At 34.7% G+C, this 24693-nt stretch overlaps 1 protein-coding gene across 3 annotated transcripts in view; it reads right to left on the bottom strand.

Moving 5' to 3' along the window:
• LOC149562001 (phosphoglycerate kinase, cytosolic-like) overlaps positions 1–24693 on the bottom strand; it is a 271433-nt gene that overhangs the window by 67660 nt on the left and 179080 nt on the right. For all 3 annotated transcript variants that reach the window (XM_089825544.1, XM_089825543.1, XM_089825542.1), the window contains one exon: positions 12174–12258. In XM_089825544.1, coding sequence (XP_089681670.1) covers positions 12174–12258 — 85 coding nt within the window. The remainder of the gene's footprint in view (positions 1–12173; positions 12259–24693) is intronic.

The raw sequence follows: 24693 nt of genomic DNA on the forward strand, positions 1-24693 counted from the left end.
TTTCACATATTGTTCTTCGTTAATATTCGTTCTTCCCGAAGTTACTGGAAGAATTATAATTGCAGAAATAGTAATAGCATGGTAGAAGTGATTTTGTTAAGCCAACGGATGGTCTGCAGAGTTGTATGGTTGCAAATGGTTGTTGTAAACTATATCTGAATTACAATGACAGTAGGGATTAAAACATAATGATATTTAACCGGTACACAGTCACTGCAAAAATATAAATGACGACCCCTGTCGTCCCCATTTTGGAGGCAATTTGATTTAATTAATTTAATTAATTAGGTTGTCCAAAATAATGAATATTTTATGGGGATGACTAATTAATTATTTTAATTAAATAAATAAGTGGTATTAAGTTAATTATTTATAAAGTTATCGAATAAATAAATATTAAAAGGTAACTTTATATTTAATTATTTTAATAAAGTGACTTGAATTATAAAATATTTTATAAAGTCACTTAACAGAATAATGTTCTAGAAGTTTCTGGAGGAAGTGGAGAAAAAAGAATAAATAGGCACCCTGGGCTTCATTATGATCATCCAGTTGTTTATTTCTCTCTTGACATCAAATTGTGATTCAGTCACATAGTCTATTGTGGAGCCAAGTGGTTTCAGATAGTCAGTTGATCTTTGGAAACGAAAACTCCCTTGGATTAGCATAACTGAGGAAGTGAAATATCTTCTGAAGGGTTGCACATTTAGAGGTGATACTTCAGTCACTTCAGTTAGGGCATCATTGGGCCTAAGGCCATTTTCAGCATTTCAGCATTTCAAGAAGCATTTTTAGCAGGGCCGGAAAAGTAGAACCGAAAAAAAAGCAGGCCGAAAAAGCAGCTCCGAAAAAAGCAATCTGAGAAAGCAGTTCGAAAAGGCAAAACGAAAAAACCAAATCCGAAAAAAGCAAGTGGAAAAAGCAGATCGGAAAAAAGCAAAGCAGAAGGGGCAGCATTGAAGAAAATTATTACAGTCATCTACAATCAGGTTCTTCACTTCTCATTTGGCATATTTACTGAGAAATGTAGGTTTTCAGCTGAGTACCAAATATAGTTTCAGCACTTCACTATTTCACATTGTAGTTGTCTTTGTTTTCCATTTGGCATTATTGGTATCAAAAGAAGGCTAGGATTTTGCAATTGAAAGAGCGTTGTAATTTTTAAACTATCTATATTGCAACCCTAGAGTTGATGATCAGCTTATTAGTTTGCATTCCAATTGTTTGACAAAATATAAATTGGCTGTAAGTTCTTTTTTTGGCATAAATAATGTTATAATTTTGCATACTAAGTGTTTATATTAATGACACTTGGTTGTAAGTGCATTAATGCCATCTTAGGTTGCATCCAACGTATTTGTCATAATTACTAGTTGCTGTAGCTGCATATTGCAAGTAGTTTAAGCCACATATTTGTATTGAATATTGTCAAAATTAGTTGCACATTCATGCTAGGTCATTGTTTAGACAATCTGGAGTCTTTTTGTAAGCATTCTCTTTGATGCAAATCGAAACAAGAGTCATTGCAACAATCTGAAAAATTATATCAGTCATATGACCCCTTGTATGCAAAGTGTTTGACAAAATTCTTCGAGCCTTCAATCAGCATTTTAAGGTCGGATTTGAGCAGGGTCATTACAGTGGTATCAGAGCTTGCTTGCAAAGTGTTTGACAAAATGTCAAACAACTGAAGTATAAAGATTTTTGGTGTTTGACGGAGTTATAACCTGTTGAAGTTATTACAGTGGTATCAGAGCAGTTTCCTGCCAGCCTGATTGGGTTATTTTAGAGTGAATTCAATTATCAGTATGGCTTTAACAGGAGACAAGGATTTGGAAGAAAGAATGCACAATGTAAAGAAGAAATTAGATTGTCCATTTCAGCGAACAGAGGACCTTCTAAGAACTTTGGAGGAGTTGGAAACTTATTTAGGCAAGTTTGATCAGTCAAGACCGATGCTATGCAAACAACTTTATCTTCAGCATTTGGTTCGTTGGTTAAGCCCCGATTATTGAGACATCATGATGAGGTAATAAGACTTGCAGCTCTCTCTTGCATTAGTGAAATCATGAGGATAATAGCTGGCCTTGATTCTTATGACGATCAGATTATGAGAGAGATACTTCACGCCATGGTAAAAAGCTTCGAAAAGTTGGACAACATTCGGGACCCTTATTTCACAAAAAGGGCAAGATTACTCGAAGTATTTGCAAGGTGTAGATTTGAAAACATTATGTTGTCAATAGGTTGTATCGGTGACATTCGCAAGATGTTTAATAAATTTTGGAATATTATGGACGAGTTCCATCCCAGCAGGGTATTGGCATCAATGCACTCCATCATGTTCACAATCTTGTTTGAAGGGGAGGATGAAATTTCTAGACTTTTGGCAGAAGACTCATTGGTATGTTTGGACAAAAGAGAGGAATTTGTCACCTATGGCATGTACGTGGTTAAAGAGCCTGATTGATAGGCCTAAGGATCGTACCTTCCCTATGACAGGCAGAAACTTGTACGAGGAGTTTAACAGACATGTGGATTCAAAACAAGGAGACATTAGCACATCTTCAAGTAATGGTTTATCTGCAACGTCTTCACAGGTAGAAGGGTTTATAGATGTTGTGCAAGTTGAGCCAGTTGCATCAGAAGGTGATATCACAGGCACACCGGATTGCGTGATTGACACAGATAGTGATTCCAGTATAGTTGGGCTAGATGAAGTTACAGCAGTTGAGGATACTGTCATGTTTGAGGATAGTACAGTTGATCAGAAAGTGAGCATTCAGGACTTTGCAGAAAATGAGTATCAGGCACAGTTGGATGCTTCTTCACGTGAGATAGAGGTTAGTAGCTCTTCACTTGGTTTGGCAAGCCAACTGAAAACAAGGGACAAGGATATTGTTGCGGCTTTATCTCATCATGACAGGATGCATGGATTGATCGAGAATCACATTTGGATGATTCAACTGCAGGAGAGACAGAAAGGAGTCGCAACAGGTTCTTCTTGTGACGACTTACAACAAATCAAGGAAGGCTTGGAAGCAATGAAGGTAAGTTACATACACCTACTTTCCGATCGCGATCATCTCCTTAATCTTGTGGGGATCTATTCAAATGCATTGAAGAAGGAAGAGGAGGTCGACCAATTTTCTCATGAGCTGGAGGATACTCGAAATTTCTTGATGTATACTCAGTTGGCTCTCCAGGATTCTGAGAGACATGTGGACGAGCTTCGTCTTGAGGATATAGGGACAATGTCAGACAAGTATGTGCAGTTAGTTGGTATTGATCATATTACGCAGGTGAGGAGTTTGCTTGAGTTACCAGCTGATTCTAGTTTACGGATATGGACTCAAGATTGTTTCATTGGCGTTTGGGATTCAGTTGACTGGAGATCTTTAACACTTTTTGGTAGCAGTGATTGTTTGGGTGCTATCATGGATTTGATTAGCAGAGTGCACAGTGTTGTTTTTTCTTGTGCCAGCAGCTTGTCCGATGTTGGTATTAGTTTTTATACACCGGTGTTGGGCTTTGTTCATATATCCAGTCAACCATTCTTGCTGGAATGTGTTGATGATCTTTCATATTTGGCAGTGTGTACAGATGAGTCCCAGGATCATATTGGCATTGATGACATGCAAGAGGATGTAGTGGGCAGTTTTGAAGACTTAGTTTCCTTGGCAGTTTCTTTTGGTACAGAGGAGTTGGACAGCAGTGCTACAGTTTTTGATACTCAGTATGTTGATATGAGCTTTGGAGTTGATTCGCAGGATATGGATGGTAATACTCTAGAGACTAGTAACTTTGAGGATACTCCTTTAGACAGTGCATCAAAAGAGGTTTGTAGGAGACAATCTAGCCAGTGCCATCATGTGTCTAGTCAGTTGAGAGTTAGTGAGCAAGACATTGCTATCACTTTCCAGCATTTCGATGCTGCTCGTCAGTTGTTAGCAGTTTATGGACGGGGTTCTCCTACTAGTGATGAGTAGGGAGGCAATTATCTTTCCTTGACAGAGATTCACTCTTTATGGGAGACTATTCTGATTTTGAGACAAAATTATATACAGTTGGTAGCCGACAGAGATTATCTTATGGAGTGGGGAAGTACAGCATACGATGCTTTATTGGCCAAGGAAGATGAGGTGAGTGAGCTTACTCAGCAGCTCGAGGTAACTTCTGAGATTCTTGAGAGTACACAATTGGCTTTCGAGAAGTCACAATTTCATTTGGCTAAGGTGACCATGGAGTTAGAGTGACTACAGTCTTTACCTGATTCTGTATAGTCACAAGCTGTGGTGTCTGGTGATCCGAGGATGTCCATGGTCGAGATTGTCAAAGACAGTGGAGATGAGGATGCATCCATCCTTGATACTAACATTGGCATATCGGGTTCGTTCCCACTAGAGTCAGGTTCAGTTGAGTTGGGTGTTGCAACAGATTGTTGTGGTATGCCTAACATGGTGGTGGCCTCTAGTACTGATGGCACGGAGACTAGAGATGTTGTATCAAAGATCATGTGTGATGTTGGTGAGCCGGCAGTTAGCATGGTTCCTGCTAGTAATACTACTCCCTTGGCGATGTCTTCGGAGGTAGTAGTCAATTCCAGCTTGGTTAGTGATCGATTGCAGTTAGTTTCATCTGGATTGCAGTCTGAGCCACTGACTAAGATTGGCGCATTCTATTGGCATTATACTGTGAAGTATGCTCATCAATTTACCTTTGATGACCATGTTGATGAGATGATGATACAGAGATGTACTTTGTTTCCTAGTGCTTGTCATCAGTTATGGGACGGTTTGACGCCTCGGGATGAGAGTTGTGATGGGCATGACATGGCGATAAGTTCTGCGGTTGACAGCTTAATAATACATGACTTAGACCAGGAGTTTGGGAGTGATGCTTCAGCGGTTGTTGTTATTGACTCTACTCCTTTGGCTATGACATCTCCTGACTTAGCTGGTGATCAATCACAATGGGTTGTATCACTTGTTCATGGTGAGCTGTTGAGTGAGGTTGGTTCTTTTTATCAGCATTATACTGCAGGGTATGTACATTAGTTAGCATTTGATCCTTGTGTTGAGAAGTTAATGGCAGGCAAATTTGGTTTGGGTTCCATTCCTTGTTGTTTATCTTGTGATGTATTTTCACCATCAGTGGTGCATGGGAGTTATGGTTATGAGACAGTGGCCAGTGATTTGCAGAGTTGTGTTGACTGCAGGAGTTGTACAGTGTGTGGATTCTCCATACTTGGTACAGTTTCATTTGGGAGTGTTCACCATTGTTGCAGAGTTGGATTGTACATTCCGTATAGGCCACTGGGATGCGTTGATGGTATTTACTGTGTTGACAGTTTGATTTGTCCACTTTACTTGGGTTCTAATGTTCTAAGAGTTTGTGTCTCGTGGGTTTCTGACTGTGGCAGTTGTGATTTTGGAGTTTGGTTGAGCTGTAATTGTCAGTTTGATTATGGATTTCTCTTGGTTATATTGCAGAGGATATTGCAGGAGCCTCTGTTAATTAATAGTAGTATAGTGCATGAATACATTTGGGATCCAGGCAGATTGATTGGTTTATTGTTCAGCCATTGCTTGGGGACAAGCAATTTCAGGAAGGGCGGACTATCATGTCCCCATTTTGGAGGAAATTTGATTTAATTAATTTAATTAATTAGGTTGTCCAAAATAATGAATATTTTATGGGGATGACTAATTAATTATTTTAATTAAATAAATAAGTGGTATTAAGTTAATTATTTATAAAGTTATCAAATAAATAAATATTAAAAGATAACTTTATATTTAATTATTTTAATAAAGTGACTTGAATTATAAAATATTTTATAAAGTCACTTAATAGAATAATGTTCTAGAAGTTTCTGGAGGAAGTGGAGAAAACAGAATAAATAGGCACCCTGGGCTTCATTCTGATCCTCCAGTTGTTTATTTTTCTCTTGACATCAAATTGTGATTCAGTCACATAGTCTATTGTGGAGCCAAGTGGTTTCAGATAGTCAGTTGATCTTTGGGAACGAAAACTCCCTTGGATTAGCATAACTGAGGAAGTGAAATATCTTCTAAAGGGTTGCACATTTGGAGGTGATACTTCAGTCACTTCAGCTAGGGCATCATTGGGCCTAAGGCCATTTTCAGCATTTCAGCATTTCAAAAAGCATTTTTAGCAGGGCCGAAAAAGCAACTCCGAAAAAAGCAATCTGAAAAAGTAGTTCGAAAAAGAAAAACGAAAAAAGAAAATCCGGAAAAAGCAAGTGAAAAAAGTAGATCGGAAAAAAGCAAAGTAGAAGGGGCAGCATTGAAGAAAATTATTACAGCCATCTACAATCAGGTTCTTCACTTCTCATTTGGCATATTTACTGAGAAATGTAGGTTTTCAGCTGAGTATCAAATATAGCTTCAGCACTTCACTATTTCACATTGTACTTGTCTTTGTTTGCCATTTGGCATTATTGGTATCAAAAGAAGGCTAGGATTTTGCAATTGAAAGAGCGTTGTAATTTTTAAACTATCTATATTGCAACCCTAGAGTTGATGATCAGCTTATTAGTTTGCATTCCAATTGTTTGACAAAATATAAATTGGCTGTAAGTTCTTTTTTTGGCATAAATAATGTTATAATTTTGCATACTAAGTGTTTATATTAATGACACTTGGTTGTAAGTGCATTAATGCCATCTTAGGTTGCATCCAATGTATTTATCATAATTACTAGTTGCTGTAGCTGCATATTGCAAGTAGTTTAAGTCACATATTTGTATTGAATATTGTCAAAATTAGTTGCACATTCATGTTAGGGCATTATTTAGACAATTTGGAGTATTTTTGTAAGCATTCTCTTTGATGCAAATCGAAACAAGAGTCATTGCAACAATCTGAAAAGTTATATCAGTCATATGACCCCTTGTATGCAAAGTGTTTGACAAAATTCTTCGAGCCTTCAATCAGCATTTTAATGTCGGATTTGAGCAGGGTCATTACAATGGTATCAGAGCTTGCTTGCAAAGTGTTTGACGAAATGTCAAACAACTGAAGTATAAAGATTTTTGGTGTTTGAGGGAGTTATAACCTGTTGAGATTATTACAACCCCAAAGGGAACTTGTATGAGAAATCTGTTTTGACGATCATCACGTTAAGTAGAACATAGAGGCAGCAGTTTGAGATGATTCCTTCAAATAATTAAGCTAACAAATATTATAAAATGTATCGGATTTCCATTCAATTAACCACTCCATAACAAGGAAGTGGGAAAAGAATATATTCTACAGTCTCCAAAGGAGTGACTTTAATGTCCCCTTTTAAATTACTTGGACACTAAGTAGGTTATGATTGTAAAGTGCAGTTTATATGAAATATGATAGTGAAATATAAACACAAACCAACAAAATATGAATATGAATATGAATGGTAATTCCAAATGCTAGAATGATAGAGATAAACTAATGAATGATACTGTAGGGAAAATATATATGACTATAATTACAAATGCCATGATGGAATACAGCTAATTGTTCAATTCTATAACAGTCACAAACGATGACAACTATATTTTCTTGACAGTTCGAAAGCAATATAGAACTCATTATATATGTATACTGGTTGTCTCTGACTTACCAATATAAAGTATGCACATTACCCTGTAAGCCATCTCTGATATACAATCTGATATTTACTGCAAGATACAGGATAATCATTTGGCAGAAGTATGCCATCTCAGATATTTTATTATGAGTTATGCAATTTTTAGCACTGGAAGTCGTCTCTGATTTATCAATAGTGTTATATGTTCTTTGCCTGGTGCCGTCTTTAATCTACAATTATAAAACTTGCACTTGACATAGATTGTGATAGCAAACATCTATGTTCGTGTTCGAGATCCACAAACTAAATTATGTTTGTAAAATCAACTATCAATGAATGCTTTGTATAGCTGATCGGCTTGGTATATATACATGCTGAAGAGGCACAATGAACAAATGCCAAACTTCATTATCATTAACTGCCAATTGTTAATGATTAACAAGTACAATTGTATGGAAAATTGTATGTTATTGCAAATGAAACATAACAGCCAAGTATTGATGGTATATAACCATTTGTTAAGGATTATTTTACTCATAATAATCATTTATGATGATTATGAGTAATCAATCAGATTATTCATAGCAATCAAAAATCATTACTGTAATCAAGTTCGTGGATTGGCAATGACACCAGATCATGGATAATACTGATCTCAATAATGCCATCCTTACCAATCTTATGATACAGAGATATATGTGAGCATAATACTGCATGGATGCATATCCATACATCATAGAATGTTCTAATATGTAATTGAGAACATTGTAGCATGTATGTATATATATTAGTGATATGAAGACTGTGGTATAATGGTATGGATGTGCTCATGTATGATGTGGATCATCTATCTATGCCTGTATATCTAGGCATATGTATGTATGCATGCATGCATATGTATCTTGTGGCACATCATGAATGAATTGATTTATGGAAACATGAGTGGAAAGCATATGTAATGGTGATGAAAAACTGCTATGCAAAATGTAGAATATATACAAGGTATGTCTATTTTTCTTGCCCTTATTTAACATGTTTTTATATTGATCAAAATAATTGGATATCCCTCCTTTGACAATGCTTTCCCACAAGCATCTGATTTTTCTGCTCTAATGGGTTTCTTCTTATAGTTGATGCAGATCTGGGGTATTCTATCACTCTTAATGATTACTTTGATCCTTGGGCGAATCTTGCTTCTTGAGCATTATAGATATTTCTTTAGTTTGTAAGGGTGCGACCAAGAAAGAGTGATAGTCTTGGCTTGGAGTCCATAGAGAATGTGCTTATTTCTTCCTTCTTTGAAAACACTTGTTTGTTCATTCATATCCTACTTAAAGGATCTAATGCTCTTCATCCAAGGTAGCCCTAGTATGAGGTCAATATTCCCTAATACTAAGATGTGGAATTGAGTTGAGTATGTGTAGTCTCCAAGTTGCATTTAAGGGGAGAGTTATGGTATTGCAAATCATTATTTCTCCATTGATCAATTTGACCTTGATGGAGTTGCATAGGAGTTTTGGTAGATCATACCACTAGACCCAAGCTTGATTGATTTATGTGAAGAGCCAATAGCTATGAGTGCCTCTGTGTTCTTTCCATAAATTTGTCCTTGAATTTTAAAGTGGTTTAGAGTAGGCCCTTCTATATTGGCTAGGGAACCTTCTTCTTTTGGTCCCTCTAGTGGCTCACCCTCAGAATCAGTATCACTAGTTGAATTTTCCTCATCATTGTTGGGCCTTACCACAATATAATGAATCTATCCCTTCCCTTTGCATCGATGTCCTAGATCCCAAGGTTCATTGCAAGTGAAGCATAGTTTCTTCGTTCTAAGTTTTTGGCCCATTTCAAAATCTAGTTTGGGTTGGGAATTTGCTTCTTTGTTGGATGGAGTGGGGTTTCCTTTAGTAATTTGGGGGTCTTTAGGGAGAGTTTTTCTTTTAGTAGACCCAAAATCCATATCCCTCGCCTTCTTCATAGCTTCAGGTAGAAAGGGGATTTAATGCCTTGGCCCATTTTCTTAAGGGATCCTAGAACCCATCCATAAAAAGAACAATCAGCCTTCTCACAAAGATATCTGCTACTAGGACTAATATTCTTTGGAGTTCTATGATATAGTCTTCAATATTCCCTCGGTGTTTGACTTGAGTAAGTGCCTTGAAATATAGTTCGGGATTCTTATTATTGAATCTTTCAATAAGCCTCTCGGTGAGTTCTAGGTAGTAAGCGAACTTGGAATGTCCCAATGTTGTCATTTTGTGGTGACATCATTTGTGTGCCACTTCATCCACATGTAGGGCCGCATATTTTATCGCTTCCTCTTCATCCATAGGGCTTAGTTGTAAATAAGTGTAGGGTTTTGCACCCAAGCTCTTGTTGACATTTTTGTGGATAAATCAAAGTAGGGTATACTTAGCTTCCCCACCTTCCTCTTTAGTTCTAAAAATCCTTCCTTACTTCCTCTGGAAGGCATATGCTTCATTCTTAATTAGAGATATTCTGTAAAGGACATCTCATGGTGCATATCACCTACCTCCCAATTTTGCTTGATTTAGTCTTGAATTTGGGCAAAGGACGGTTCTCCTCCTTTTTAACCTCCTGGTGGTGTGAATTTGGGTAACCTAGGCTTAGAACTTTGTCTTATAGGGGTATCGTTTTGTGATTGTTCTTCAAAGTTTCTGTGATTCTCATTGGTGTTGGTTAGGGTGTTTTGTTTAAGAACACCAATCAATTGTGTTCACTTGTTTTGTAATTGTCATTGTTCATGAATTACTTGGTCTACTTTGCTTCTCATATTCCCTTCTCCCATTCCTATCTCCTTGTGTCGTTTCCTCCTTCTATTATATGTTATTAAGGGTTTACTCATTCACCTTTGGACAAGATATGTAGCTCTGATACCAATTCTAATGTACGCTTTTGGATTACTTGGATTCAGCATGAGTTATGAATATGAAATATGATAGTGAATGATGAACACAAATCGATGAAGTATGAATATGACTAGTAATTCCAAACGCTAGAATAATGAAGATACACTGATGAATAACAATGCAAGGGAAATATATATGACTGTAATTCCAAATGCCACAATGTAATACAACTGATAGTTCAATTCTACCACAGTTACAACAATGAATTCAATATGTTCTTGGCACTGTGAAAGTAATATAGAATTCAACGCATATATATACTGGCTGTCTCTGATTTGGCAATATAAAGTATGCACATTACCCTATACGCTGCCTCTCATATAAAATCTCATATGTGCTGCAAGTTACAGAATAATGACTTGGCAGAAGTATCTCATCTCAGATATTCTCTTATGAATTATGCAATATTCAATATAGGAGCCGTCTCTGATTTATCAATATTGTAAAATACTCTTTTCCTGGTGCCGTCTCTGATCTGCAATTATAATAATTGCACTTGATATAGATTGTGCTAGCAACCTCCTGTGTTCTTATATGAGTGAAATCCACAAAGGGAGTTATATTTATAAAATAAATTATCAATGTATGCTTTGGATAGCCGATCCGCTTGGTATATATACGTGCCATAAAGGCACGATGAATAGATGCCAAAATTCATTATCATTAACTGCCAGTTGTTAATGTTAACAAATATGATTGTATGGATAATTGAATGCTATCACAAATGAAACATAACAGCCAAGTATCAATGGTATGTAACCATTTTCTGAGGATTATTTTACTCATAATAATCATTTATGATTATTATGAGTAATTAATTTGATCATCCATAGTAATCATAAATCATTAATGTAATCAAGTCCATAGATCGGCAGTGACACCCAATCATGGATAATACTGATCTCAATGATGCCATTCTCACGAATCTTATGATACAGAGATACATGTGAACATAATGCTGCATGGATTCATATCCATTAATGATAGAATGTTCTGATATGTACTTGAGAACATTGTAGGATGTATGTATATATCAGTGATATGAAGACTGCTATAATGCTATGGATGTGTTCATGTATGATGTGGATCAATATATGTATGCATATGTATATGATGGCACATCATGAATGAATCTAATTATGAAAACATGAGTGATCTGCAAAATGCAGAAATATATAAAAGACAAGATATGTTTATTTTCCTTGCCCTTATTTACATGTCTGTATATTGAACAAAATAATGGGATGTCACAGTGAGACTCCTAAGAGTTACCAAACTGACGAATGCTTATTCTTGACTTGGAGATCTTTCATGCGACCTGAGGCAGGAGCATGGAAAAGAGTCTGATCGTCAAGTTTGTGGATTCACTTGCACAGATAAAAACCAATATTTCAATATATTCCACAGGAGTTGTGAACAGTGTGTTCCATGTGCTCTCTGTGTTCAGATAGTGAATCTTGTGCTAAAATTGTGAATTCAAACATTCTAAAGCCTATATAATTTCCTTTTGTTCCCTATAATGTTTGAAACAGAAGAGCTAAGCAAGTCGGTGTGAGACTCCAATTTGAATTTCAAAATACTTAACATTCACAGTGTAATGAATAAAATGCAGGTACATATAGGGCATTCAACTTCTGAGATAAGAAATCTTACTTGTATAGAAACAAGATACAATGCTCCTCGGTAGCTAGAAATTATTGAACGAAATGATGTTGTCGCATTGGTGGAGATAAAATGCCTGATCCAGAGCAATGCATTTAACAATTAGTGAAAGATTTTATAGGTAGATAAAGCATCATTAATAAGCCAGAATGAAATTGGTTACTAGGACTCAAATTTGATATCTGAGTTTACAAAATAAGTCAATAACTTGTGAAAAGTATTGTGTAAAACAAAAACATATTAAAAATGGACCAACATACTATATAGAACAATGCAAGTAATAAATGTGAAACAATCTAATCATTGCCAATCATCAGCTGTCAGTACTTTATTTCAAGAAGTTGGAAGTGCTTTGGTTGCCCTAGGTGTAGATTAGGAAGATTAAAAACCATGCCACCCTTAACTTCTTATTTAAATTTGTATTTCAATTACATATTTGAATTCTCATTTAAAACGCACACATCAATAAAAAGGATCAAATAGTAAAGTTGTCTGATAGCTTATAAGAAAATCTATGGTCTTTTCAATATCTTGAAAATGTTATCATGTTCCATTGTTGTGATCTCCACATTTTATTATAGTTATTTGATTGTATGTTTAAAATATCTAGGATTAAGTAAGACACATTGAAACTTTTCGATGAGATACAAAATACTAGTTGGTGTTTACAAATTGAAATTTGAAAATTAGAATATATAAATTGCAAAAATCAACATAAAGTGTCGTTTTTTCCACCTAGAGAGAAATTGTGCTTTTCCACTCTACCCTAGATCATATATGAGCATAAAAATTGTCCTAGTGATATATCTACCATTCATTTTAATATAAGCTATTAATTTTTTGTCACACCGGGATATTTTGGCATGCAAGCGTTACCAAGGCTCATATTAGATATAAAATAATTAGATCTAGTAACGTCCCCTTGTGCAATTTATTAGGGTTTTCAGAAAATTCTTAAATTGCAAGAGACTTCTTTCTATATATTTCTTTAATTGCTACTAATGTATGTATTTAATATAACTTCTATAGCGACAATATTTTTAGTTTAAGCATTGACTAATGCAAAGTTAGCTATCTTTATATTATGAAGATATTGTGATATGATGGTATAATTGCAAAATGACAACTATTTCCTTGGCCACCAATGTTGGCTATATAAATCTTAAATTCAATCCATTTGTGTAGACTGATCAATTGAAGTGTCCGATCTGAGATGTATTGGAGACACTCTATGAATCAAACATAATGTAATTGTGATGAATTCTAAGGGGAATATGCAAATAATTTCTGGTGTAGTAAGATCAATCTGAATATGATAAGGATAGTATAAGTTATCTATACTTAAGCTATGAAACTTGTATTATACAAGAACCAAGGAAAGGATTGTCAATATATGTATATTGATCAGGTTGCTCTTTTTGATATCTTCTCAATGTACATGCAATGATCTATTATTGATCAATCTGATCGATTACTAGATTTATGTCATTTTAAATGGTGATGTTTCAATAATGGCCAATCAGCAATTCTCGCTGTTTCAGAATTAAGGCTTATTGCTTATGCAATGTAGGGACCACTGTTACTCACTAACTTCTCGTAGTTGTCTATGATTGATTATGTGATCTGATCTTCTATCCACTAGTACATGACTTCCATTGGAATCTAAAGAGCTAATTGAATGATGAATTGAATTGAATGTCCTTGGAATGGTTGTTGATGCCTCTTTAAAACTGTACAAAGGGATTAGAAGAGGACGGATTACAGCTCCTATCATATCACTTAATATTACACCCTTCAAGGTAATCACACCTCTTGGATAATTAATTAATGAGAACTTAGCATTGTTGGATATACTTTCTTGGCAGCAATAATGGCAATATTATGTTTGCTTGTCTGATGCAACAACTCGTGGATACATTCCATTTGCTAAGCCTGCCACTTGCTTGATGTAAACATTACGTAGTGTGATAATCAATTCTTTGGTCACCTTATACCTCATGTGATAAATTTCTTTATGGAAGCTTTGTTACATTTGCTTTACAACATACTTCCTTGGAGGCAAGATTGATAATATTATGCTTGTTTTGCCAGCTTGAAACAATAAGGATTGTTGTTCACTATACCATAGATTACAGACTCAAACTCGGAACAAGCCCAAAATTTTCAGCTCAACAAAAACTTGGCATATACTCGATAAAAAATCAAGAAAAAACTTGGCACTCAAAAAGTATTAAATTTTAAAATCTATGAGAAACATATATTTTTTGTAGAATTCAATTACAAAATGTATTAAATTAGAAATTGACATCTCAACAAAGAAAATGCGTAGTTTTATAGCACTAACATCATGCGAAATATGCATCTAATCTAGTGTTTTCCCTACATCGACAGTTTTGCCTACATTTTTTTACATCTATAGATATGCAAGAGCTAAACTTGAAAGTACTCACCCAGCAAAACAATTTGAGAGTACTCAGCAACTCTAAGAGTACTCAGAGAGTTTGCAAACTATGCACTATACCATACTTGCTCAATCTCAATTCATAGAATACTTATTATGATATTTGCTTGATGGGTGCATGGAAGCTTCAATATACATGCCCACACATACAAACACACATATACACATGTGCACATATATATCTACATATATGTACATATGTATACATATGTCTATATAGACGTACAATGGAATGCAACTACAATACCCTAATAAAGTGGTTTAATGAGAATAGACCATCACCCTCCTTTTTTCCATCACAAGAGTTGCATTTTAACCATTCTTCTCAAGCCCAGTTTGCTCATCAAGTCCACCTAGCCCCGTGTCATCTATCACACCTTACCCGGGTTAACTATAACTATTTTCAAAATCATCACCTCAAAAGTCCAACATCTCCTTTAGTTTGAAATCAAATAGCAAAGATTGCAATTAAATTCAATGGAGATCCATACCAATCAATCAAGCTGATTCTTTAGTAGCATATTTAGTTTACTACAAAGGTTACCCAGTTGCAAGAGAAAAGGTAGCCTAGACAGGCAGTGTTTCAAATTTCGTTTCTTACCCAATTCCCAGTGAGGTTTATCCTTCACTTGTATGTATACACACACATGAATTTGTTGTTTGTTGCACTTCCTTGATGAAAATATTGGTGGATTACACAATGTAACATTGTATCCTTCTTGATTAGTGATCGTTGATGATACTAACTCTATAGATCATCACTTATAGTTTGATGTCATGACTCATTCTTGCATGAATATCAAGATATAGATTGTGATCTGCCTCTATTTCTGTCTCATAAGTTGTATTTAGAACTTAGTCAACATGACTTAAGTTTTGAAATTGTGAATAGATGAGTACTTGGTGTATCTCCTACATAGTTGACCACCTTGGTTCTCCGATGTGCTCTTCATGTATAAACAATACTACTTATCACCATTTATCCTTCAAGTTGCTACTTCATAAAGATGTTATCTACGAAATCATGAAGGCTTATCAATAACCCATTTTTTCTAGATATGATATCACTCCATCTTTGATTTCCTTGCTATTCTTTATTCATACATGTTAATTGATCACTTACATGGTTCTTAAATTACATCCTTTTATTTGTTTGTAACTACTAAATGCTATGTATAACTTGTACATTTATTTGCTAATGACTTGGAAGTGTCCAAGGTCTTCCAAACCTGGACCACTTATGTATTTGATGCCAAATTGTTTTATTGTATAAAATGGGGACATCACAAATCTGATGTAATTCTTCATTAGTTTTTCTTTTGAGGATTTCACAAAATTCATATCAACTTGCGGATGTTGGATCCATTGATCATAGTCCATATTCCAGAAGGGGTTGAGGATGATGATCTAACTTTCGATCCTAAAATACCATAACAATCAATTTGAGAAGATCCCTCTTGCTCCTATCCAATGGCAACAAAAGGAGATAACTTCTCTATTCGACAGATTTTAGGCCATTCTAATGAATACAAATGCATGGCTGAAAGTTAGGGCTCTAAAAAGGATAATGTTAAGAGCCAGTATTGATTATTACCATTTAGGTCCAGTGGGCAAAAAAACACAAGTTGAAGTAAAAAAGAAAGATGGTTCCTCGATCTCAAAACCAGAAAAGCACTAAAAGTAAAACACAAAGTAGGAAGGGATATTTATCAAACATCTCATTCTTTTCCGGCTTCACCAAAGGCACAAGATTCAAACGAGAAAGAAGAGGTGGTGATTCACATCAACTGAATGTCAAAGAATCATCTATTCCAGCTGAGACATTTCTATCTACATTGGAGACCAATGTAGACTCATTTTCTATAGTAGTGTTGTCCTCAATTTTGACATTATGAAATTGAGGCAACCCTACGCAGTTTTCTCATGGATTCATAGGTTCGTTCTCTTTGTTTTAACGCATTCATAAGGCATCATGAATACAATTTATTATCTTTGAATTGTTCATTATGTAGTCTTATTTATGTGTTCTTTTGAAAGTTCTCCGTCTAAATTATCCTCAATTGTTTGGAGCGAAGAGTTTTCCTTCTCCCGCTGCAAACACTTGATTTTTTATTAACTTTCATGTCTTTTCTTTGTTTTTCTTTGTATTGTAAATAGTTTATGGTCTTTTTTTGCCTTAAGTGAATAGCCCCTGAAATTCCTCTCGATTTGAGCTAACTTAGATCCAAATTGGAGTTGTCTAGCTCAAGTTATATGGGAAGAAGTCGGGTTTTTCAAGTCAACTGCATATTTTTATTAAAAGACCTTATAAAAGTGGGCTTTTTATTGACAATTGCATGATATAAAGTTATAATTGATATTTAAAGTGGATTTTGTGATCCATTTTAAAATTTCAGCTCATTATGAGTTGATGATTTGACCATAGAATTTTATGTTTTATGAAAAAAGAAACTTATTTCAAGCTTATTATTCACGTTACTTTATTACAAACTATGGTTAAATATTAAATATAATTACATAAGACAACTTAAGAGCATAAGTGGGATTTTTATTTCATTTTTCATATATCCACATGCAAAACATTTCATAAAAATCCACTTTCAATAAATTTGAAGTCCTAGCATCATTAGAAGTGTAATTTTTAAATGTGATTACATGTGTTATTGTATTTAAAGGTCATTTTTAAATCACCATTTAAAGTGTGTTTTTGAAAGTCATTTAATATAAATGTAAATTTAAAATGAGTTTTTCACTTATATCAAGCCAAAGTGGAGATTGTGGACCCAAGTGCATATGTTATTGATTAAAGAATACATTGCTCTCATAAACTCAAAGCTAAAGTGGCATTTTTTTACATGTATTTTATATCATGTAAATGCCTCTCCAAAAGGCATTTTGAGCTGCGAGTTTCATCCAGGACTCTTAAGTGGCGATTTTCCAAGAGAAAGCATATATTCAAAACACATGTTATGACCTCTAAAATGTGTGTTTTTGAATTTACAAATGCCTTAACCCTTCTAGGCGACGATTTTTAGAAGACATGCATGCATTTTGTGACATGCTAATGTCTTTCTAAATGGTGCTTTTAAGATACGTTTTCCTCTATAGAGCTGGGCGGGAATTTTGGGAGCTTTTGCATGTCTTTCAACATATGTGTTTGGGCAAAAACAGTCCATTTTGGGTCTGACTTCCATCAAAATACCTTGTGATTTCAAGGTGCTTTTGCATCAACTACCTTCAAGAAGCTATCTAGGGTAAGTAAATCAATTCCAAGCTTGTTTTCATCATTTTGCAAGCTAATCTTTTCAATTGGTCACTGTTTTTGTACATCTTTGCATTTGAAGTTGCTAGGTCAAAGTTTGTTCCACATTTTAGGCATTGCATTTCTCTAACCATCTCCACATGTCCAAATTTGAACCATATTATGAGGATTTCGAAATCTATTTAAGTCTTGGCTTTGGACAAATCTAACATCCAAAATCTCTTGGATTCTTTTTAGATTTGCTCAAGATTTTCATAAGGATTTTATCTTTCCCATTCTTGGTGGAGTTGAGGTAATTTCCTTTGGTTATTTTCTCGAAGGCATTTATATATTTGTTTGAATGCAAATCTTTGTTATTCCCATTTGCAGATTTGCATGTTTTTATGATCATGAAGTTGCTCTTTTTATCTTTTGTCTTCTTTTCCAAGTTGCATATGCAAGTTCTCATCTTACTTGCATATGCAATCGGGTGTAAAATCCTATTCTTAAAAGAAGATAAGTTTTCTTTTTACCTCACATGCGAATGCAAGTTAAAACGCCACCATTACGCATTCCATATACCTCCATATGGTTGTCCTATGGTTGAAGTCTTTCCCACATGTTTACTAGATAGAGTTTCACATTTTTGCTCTCATTGACTCTTTGGCATCCTGATGATGGATCATGTAGTATGATCCGAAACGTTGATGGAAAAAATTCTTACACAATCTTTTCCCAAAAATCAATATACAATATTTTACACTTGTTAAAACATGAGATGCTCAATGTGTTATTCATTTTTCCCCTTGTTCACTTAATTACAAGCTTGTTGGTCGCATATGTAATTCACTCGAAAAACCTGTTTTAGGCTATTTTACTCATATTTTAGCCATTCTAAGCTTGACCCATTTGTGTGTTCTCTATCCTTCTTCATTTCATCCATACCTTGTCCAAAATTTGTCAAAATCTTGCTATGGATCCTTCACATGAAGACGTTCTCATTTTATGGGATTTTCATGTAATAGTTGTCCAGGCATATCATTTTGCAATGCCACGAGAACTTACTCCAGCAAAGGACAAAGACAAAAAGAAGATGAAGTATCAATACAATCAATATCATAACTTCATCCCTTCATCACAACAAACATTATTCTATGATGACGTATGGGATATTGACATTTCTCACATGAACATTGAAGATTTCCTCGCAAGAGTTAATGTTGCAGCTACTAAAGATATAGCGTGGATAAAGCGGAATCAAATTCATTTTCTGTCCACTTTCTTCTTGGCATCTCATGAACCAGAATTCATCCTTACATGTGCGAGACACTTTGATGCAACTTCACGAACCATCAAAGACCAAGATGGTAATACTATCATTAGTCTTGATCCTGAGACTATTGATTGTAACAAACGGATTTTCATATTGAAAAACAAAGACAGTTTAAACTATGAACTTCCAACATTCATAAATATACAACTAAATCCTTTTCACATGACATTAACTGTTTTTAACAAATTAACTGAAATAACCATAACCTTATCAATGTTCATTTGATAATAACTATTTTAACGATTAACGGAATTCATGATCATCTAAAATAATTAAATATAATTATATTCGTGATCAATTGAAATAACTGAACGATTAACAAACATAACTATATCCATGATCAACTAACATAACTAGACTAACGATCCTTTCCTCATACAAGTAAAGTAAATGCTTAACAAGAAAAGAAGGAATGGAACATACAACTATCAACGGAGGATCTTTAGCTGGTTGTGCAAGCCTCTGCTTTAGTGAGAGGAAAAGCATTGATAGAGGCTTAACCTCCCAACCTCAGACCATACTTATCCCCACACATTCTATTAAATTAGAAAGGCCCTCCCTGCCTTGGGATCCGGCTTGGGATGTTCTTTAGTCCAGCCACTTGAGCATCCTAGTGTTTTGATTGTCTGCTCAGTTATGAGACGGACATGCTTACATAACCGACAGTACTGACATCAAGTGATCATCAGAAGGAAAACACGACTATAAACTAGCTTGGCCAAGGATTTCCAATGGGTTAAACAATCCGATCACCACTGCTCGATTTGATAAAAGGTTTCATTATAGGGATGAGCATGAGCTATTAAGTATATTTTATTTAAGTTGTTCATGTCTGATTTCTCTTTTGTTTTATTGCAGATTTAGTCCACCTCTTCACCATGCATGGCTACAAAGTCAGTGATTCCCAAGTGCTTTGAAAGAATATGAGCACTCTACCCTTTTACACCTCTTCACCATTTCATGGCTACATTGTCGGTGAATCCCAAGTGTTTTGGAAAAGTTATGAGCATTTTGCTCTTGATATCTTTTATCATCAATTGTGACAAAATAAAACTTGTTCTTGAGATCAGCAACATTCATATAGGTTCTTATTACATTTAGAACTCTTTTTTAAAAGATACTAATCAATTGGATACAATGAAAGCAAGAAGAAAGTTCTTTATAGTTCACAAGGATTATTCAACAAGTTAAGTAATGTGATCATAGTCATGGAGAAAAGAGATTCCTAAGCTTAACCAGCTGCTGTAGAAAATGTATTTAAAAACATTGAAAGGTAACTTGTGACTTGATAAGTATTGCTTGAAGAACTTCGCAATTTGATCGATTCCCTCACGTTGATTCACATGTCACCTTCAGCTCATATACCTCTGATTCCTAGCCAGAAATACTTGCATGGCAAAGGTAAAATCGTATCGTATGATCAAGGTTGATAATTGTAGAGTGTAGGCGGAAGAAAGATTATTGAAAACTGAGATGAATTCAGGTGTTATGGAGGGAAAAGGATTTTAAAACAAAACAGCAAAAGGAATTCGGAAATGTGGGAATGGTGTCCAACTCTCCTCATGGCTTCCACATTTAAAGATCTAGCCACAACTTCTTGGCTTCCACCGGTTTTAAATGCTTATATGCCATTTCATATTTTCAAGTATTTAAATCGATTAAGAAAAGAGAGGGAAAGAAAAAAAAAAGGTTAGAAGAAAGAGTTGGAAAGATTATAATTTTCAATATTATTATAATTTATATTTACATACGTTCATGTAAGTATTTCAGTGGGGTGACATCATTTTATTAAGTTATTATAATATAATGGAGTCATTTCATTTTTATATTTATATGTACGTATATAAATATACATTATAATAGTATGATGAAAAATCAATTAAAATCCCTTGAGGTACGTTTTATATTTAATTAGATTATTTTATATTTTTTTAGATTATTTTCTTAATAGCTCATGTGGATCCCACAAATGTATCCTGTGTTCAAGTCATTGTGTCCTTTCCAAAGAAGTTTAAGGTCATACCTGCCGCTTCTGATGATTTAAGTAAGCAAGCATCTCATTCTGATGATCCCATTTAGCAATGCTTTCCCCCTCTTCATCTTCTTTTGCAATCACCCATGAAAACACTTTCGCCATAATAACAATTTTATAATAATTTCATATAAAAATTTTAAAAGACCTTAAATTATTAATCGTAATTTTTAATCAAGCAACGGCTAATCATCTAATAACAGTTAATGGTTAACGACCATCTTCATTAACAGTTAATACAATGTATATAAATAACTACCTATTTCACATGATCATGAAAGAATAATCCATTGACTCCAATGGTTATGAACAAGTTTTAAAATTGGGTCAAATTTTTGGCATGTAACATTCCCTCCCCCTTAAATTTTTGATCGTGCCCAATGAATATCACAACAACAAAACTTTAAACAATACTTAATCAGTTTAATTTAAGAAAAGAAAAGAAATGTTTAGATTTCAGCCCTAGAGAAAAGATGAGGGTGTTTTTGGGGAAATTTCATGATAATCCTCCCAAGTGGGCATTATCCTCTGCATATTGATTCCACTAGACCTTGCATTGTGTCACCTCCCAATTTAGAAAGTGTAGCTTACACACCTCAAGTATTCTGAGTGGTTCTATTTCTACCACCCCTGGTTCTCGCACCTGTAATAGGTTCCAATCAATTATATGATCATGATGAGTAATGTATCTCTTAAGGTATGACACATAGAAGACGTCATGCATTTTGATAAGGGCTGGTTGTAAAGCAACTCTGTAAGCTACTGGGTTTACAACTTCCAATATTTCAAAGGGTCCCACATACCTTGGGGCTAACTTGGCATTCTTACCAAACTTTATAGTACTCTTTTGAGGTTTGACCCTTAATAGCACTTTTTCTCCCACTAAGAATTCTCTAGGTGTTATTTTTGCATCTGCATAGCTTTTCTGTCTGTCATTAGCTTCCTTCAATCTTTGACGAATCTGGATTATCTGTTCTTCCATTTTCTTAAGCATTTCAAGTTCAATAATTTTGTCTTCCAAGAAATTCCAACTCACATGAGTTCTACATTAGCAGCCATATAGAGCCTCAAAGGGAGCCATTTTAAAGGTGGATTGATAGGAATTGTTATACACAAATTCCACCAAGGGTAAATATGTTTCCTACTGGTATTGTCGATCTATACAGTATACTCTCAAAAGATCTTCTAATACTTGGTTTACTCTTTCTGTCTGACCATCTGTCTCAGGATGATAAGCTGAACTGATGTTTAGTTTAATACCTAATGCTGAAAATAATGTTTGCCAAAATTTGGAAGTTATCCTAGCATCATTGTCTGAAATAATTTTCTCTAGGATTCCATGCAATCTGAAAATTTCTTTCATGAATTTATGAGAAATTTTTGGTGCTCCATCAGTTAAATTTCCTGGTATAAAATGAGCAACTTTTGTCAATCTATTAACTACTACCAGAACAGTATTGTGTCGATTTCATGTCATAGGTAATCCTTGTATAAAATCTATGGAAATTATCTGTCATTTCCATTCTAGTACTTCATTAGGGTGCAAAAGATTAGTTGGGTGTCGATGTTCTGCTTTTACTCTTTGGCACTCTAAACATCCTTCCACAAATTTTATTATCTCCCTTTTCATTCCTTTCTAAAAATATAGAGGTTTTATATCAGACAACATTTTAGTTACCCAAGGGTGTCCTGAATATTGAGCTGAATGAGATTCTTCCAACATCATTCTTCGAAGTTCAGAGTTGTTGGGTACATATATCTTGTTATGATATCTTAACAATCCATCCTCTTCTAGACTAAATTCCGAATACTTAGAATCCTATGGGTCCCTAAGAAGAGCTAGGCTGATTTCTGCATAAAATTCATCATGCTCTAAGTGTTGTAAAATTTGGTCCTTTAATCTGAAGTTTATAGTAGCCATTGCAAAAATGTGTCTCCTCCTATTTAAGGCATCTGCCACTTTGTTTTCTTTGCCTTTAATATAACTTATGTTGAATTCATAGTCTGCTAAAAATTCCAACCATCTTCTTTGTCTAGCAATTAGATTTGGTCGAGTAAAGATATATTTTAAGTCGTGATGGTCGGATCATAGTTTAAAAGGTTTCCCAATCAAATAATGTCTCCACATATGAAAAGCATGTACAATAGCTACTAATCCAAAATCATAGGTGCGTAGCTCTGCTCATAATTTTTCAATTTTCTAGATTCATATGTAATTACCTATTCATCCTACATTAGCACACCAAACCTTCTCCTAATGCATCTGTTATCACTACGAATTGCTTTTGTGGGTCAGGTACTTTTAGTATGGGTGTTGTAGTTAGTTTTTTCTTTCAAGTATTCAAAGGTTGATTGACATTTTTCTATCTAGACAAATTTCTTTCCTTTTCTCTTAAGTGATGTAATTGGATAAGCTATCTTAGAGAAGTTCCTGACAAATTTTCTATAAAACCCTACTAATCCATAAAACTTCTAACTTCTATCACATTTTTAGGTATAGGTCATTCCTTAATTGCTTTAATTCTTGACGGATCTACAGCTATGCCCTGAGCTGATATAATGTGCCCTAAATATTGGATTTCTTTTTTATAGAAAAGCGCATTTAGACAATTTTCCATATAATTTATGTTCTCTTAACCTTTGCAAAACTTTTTCCGAATGTTTTTGATGTTCTTCTTCGTTCTTTTAATAGATTAGAATATCATCTATAAAGACCAGCACAAACTTACCCAAGCAATCTTGAAATATGCTATTCATTAAGTTCATAAAAGCTGCAGGGCATTGGTTAACCCGAATGGCAACACTGTAAATTCGTAATGTCCATACTTAGTTCTGAATGGAGTTTTGTGAATATCTTCGTCCTTAATACGAAGCTGGTGATATCCTACCTCAAATCAATTTTTAAAAACACTAGTGTGCCCTGCATTTGATCAAATAGATCATCTATTCTAGGAAGTGGATACAAGTTCTTGACGATAACCTTATTGAGTATTCTGTAATCTATGCATAATCTCATGGTTCTATCCTTCTTCCTAACAAACAACATTGGGGCTCCCCATGGTGAAACACTAGGCCGGATCAATTTCTTGTTTAAAATATCTTGTAGTTGTATTTGCAACTCCATTAATTCTGTGATAGTCATTCAATATGGTGCCCGAGAAATGGGTTCTACCCCTGGTATCAAATCTATGGCGAAATCAAAGGCTCGGGAAGGTGGTAGACCAGAAAGTTCTTCAGGAAACACATCTTGGTAATTCTTTAGATAAGGATATTTTCTTCAAAAGATTCCTTTAACTTTTCTTTGATTTCTCCATCTTCAAAAATGCAGTCATCTCCATATGTGGTGTTTTTAGGTTCTCTCATGTCCTCAACTTTGACTATAAAGATCTTACAGCCTTTTCTTCCATATTTCTTAAGTTGCATGACAAATATTTGTTTGATTTA

This window comes from Cupressus sempervirens, chromosome 4 (genome assembly GCF_028749045.1).
Source record: "Cupressus sempervirens isolate cs-2001-9-10 chromosome 4, ASM2874904v1, whole genome shotgun sequence".
Lineage (NCBI taxonomy): Eukaryota > Viridiplantae > Streptophyta > Pinopsida > Cupressales > Cupressaceae > Cupressus > Cupressus sempervirens.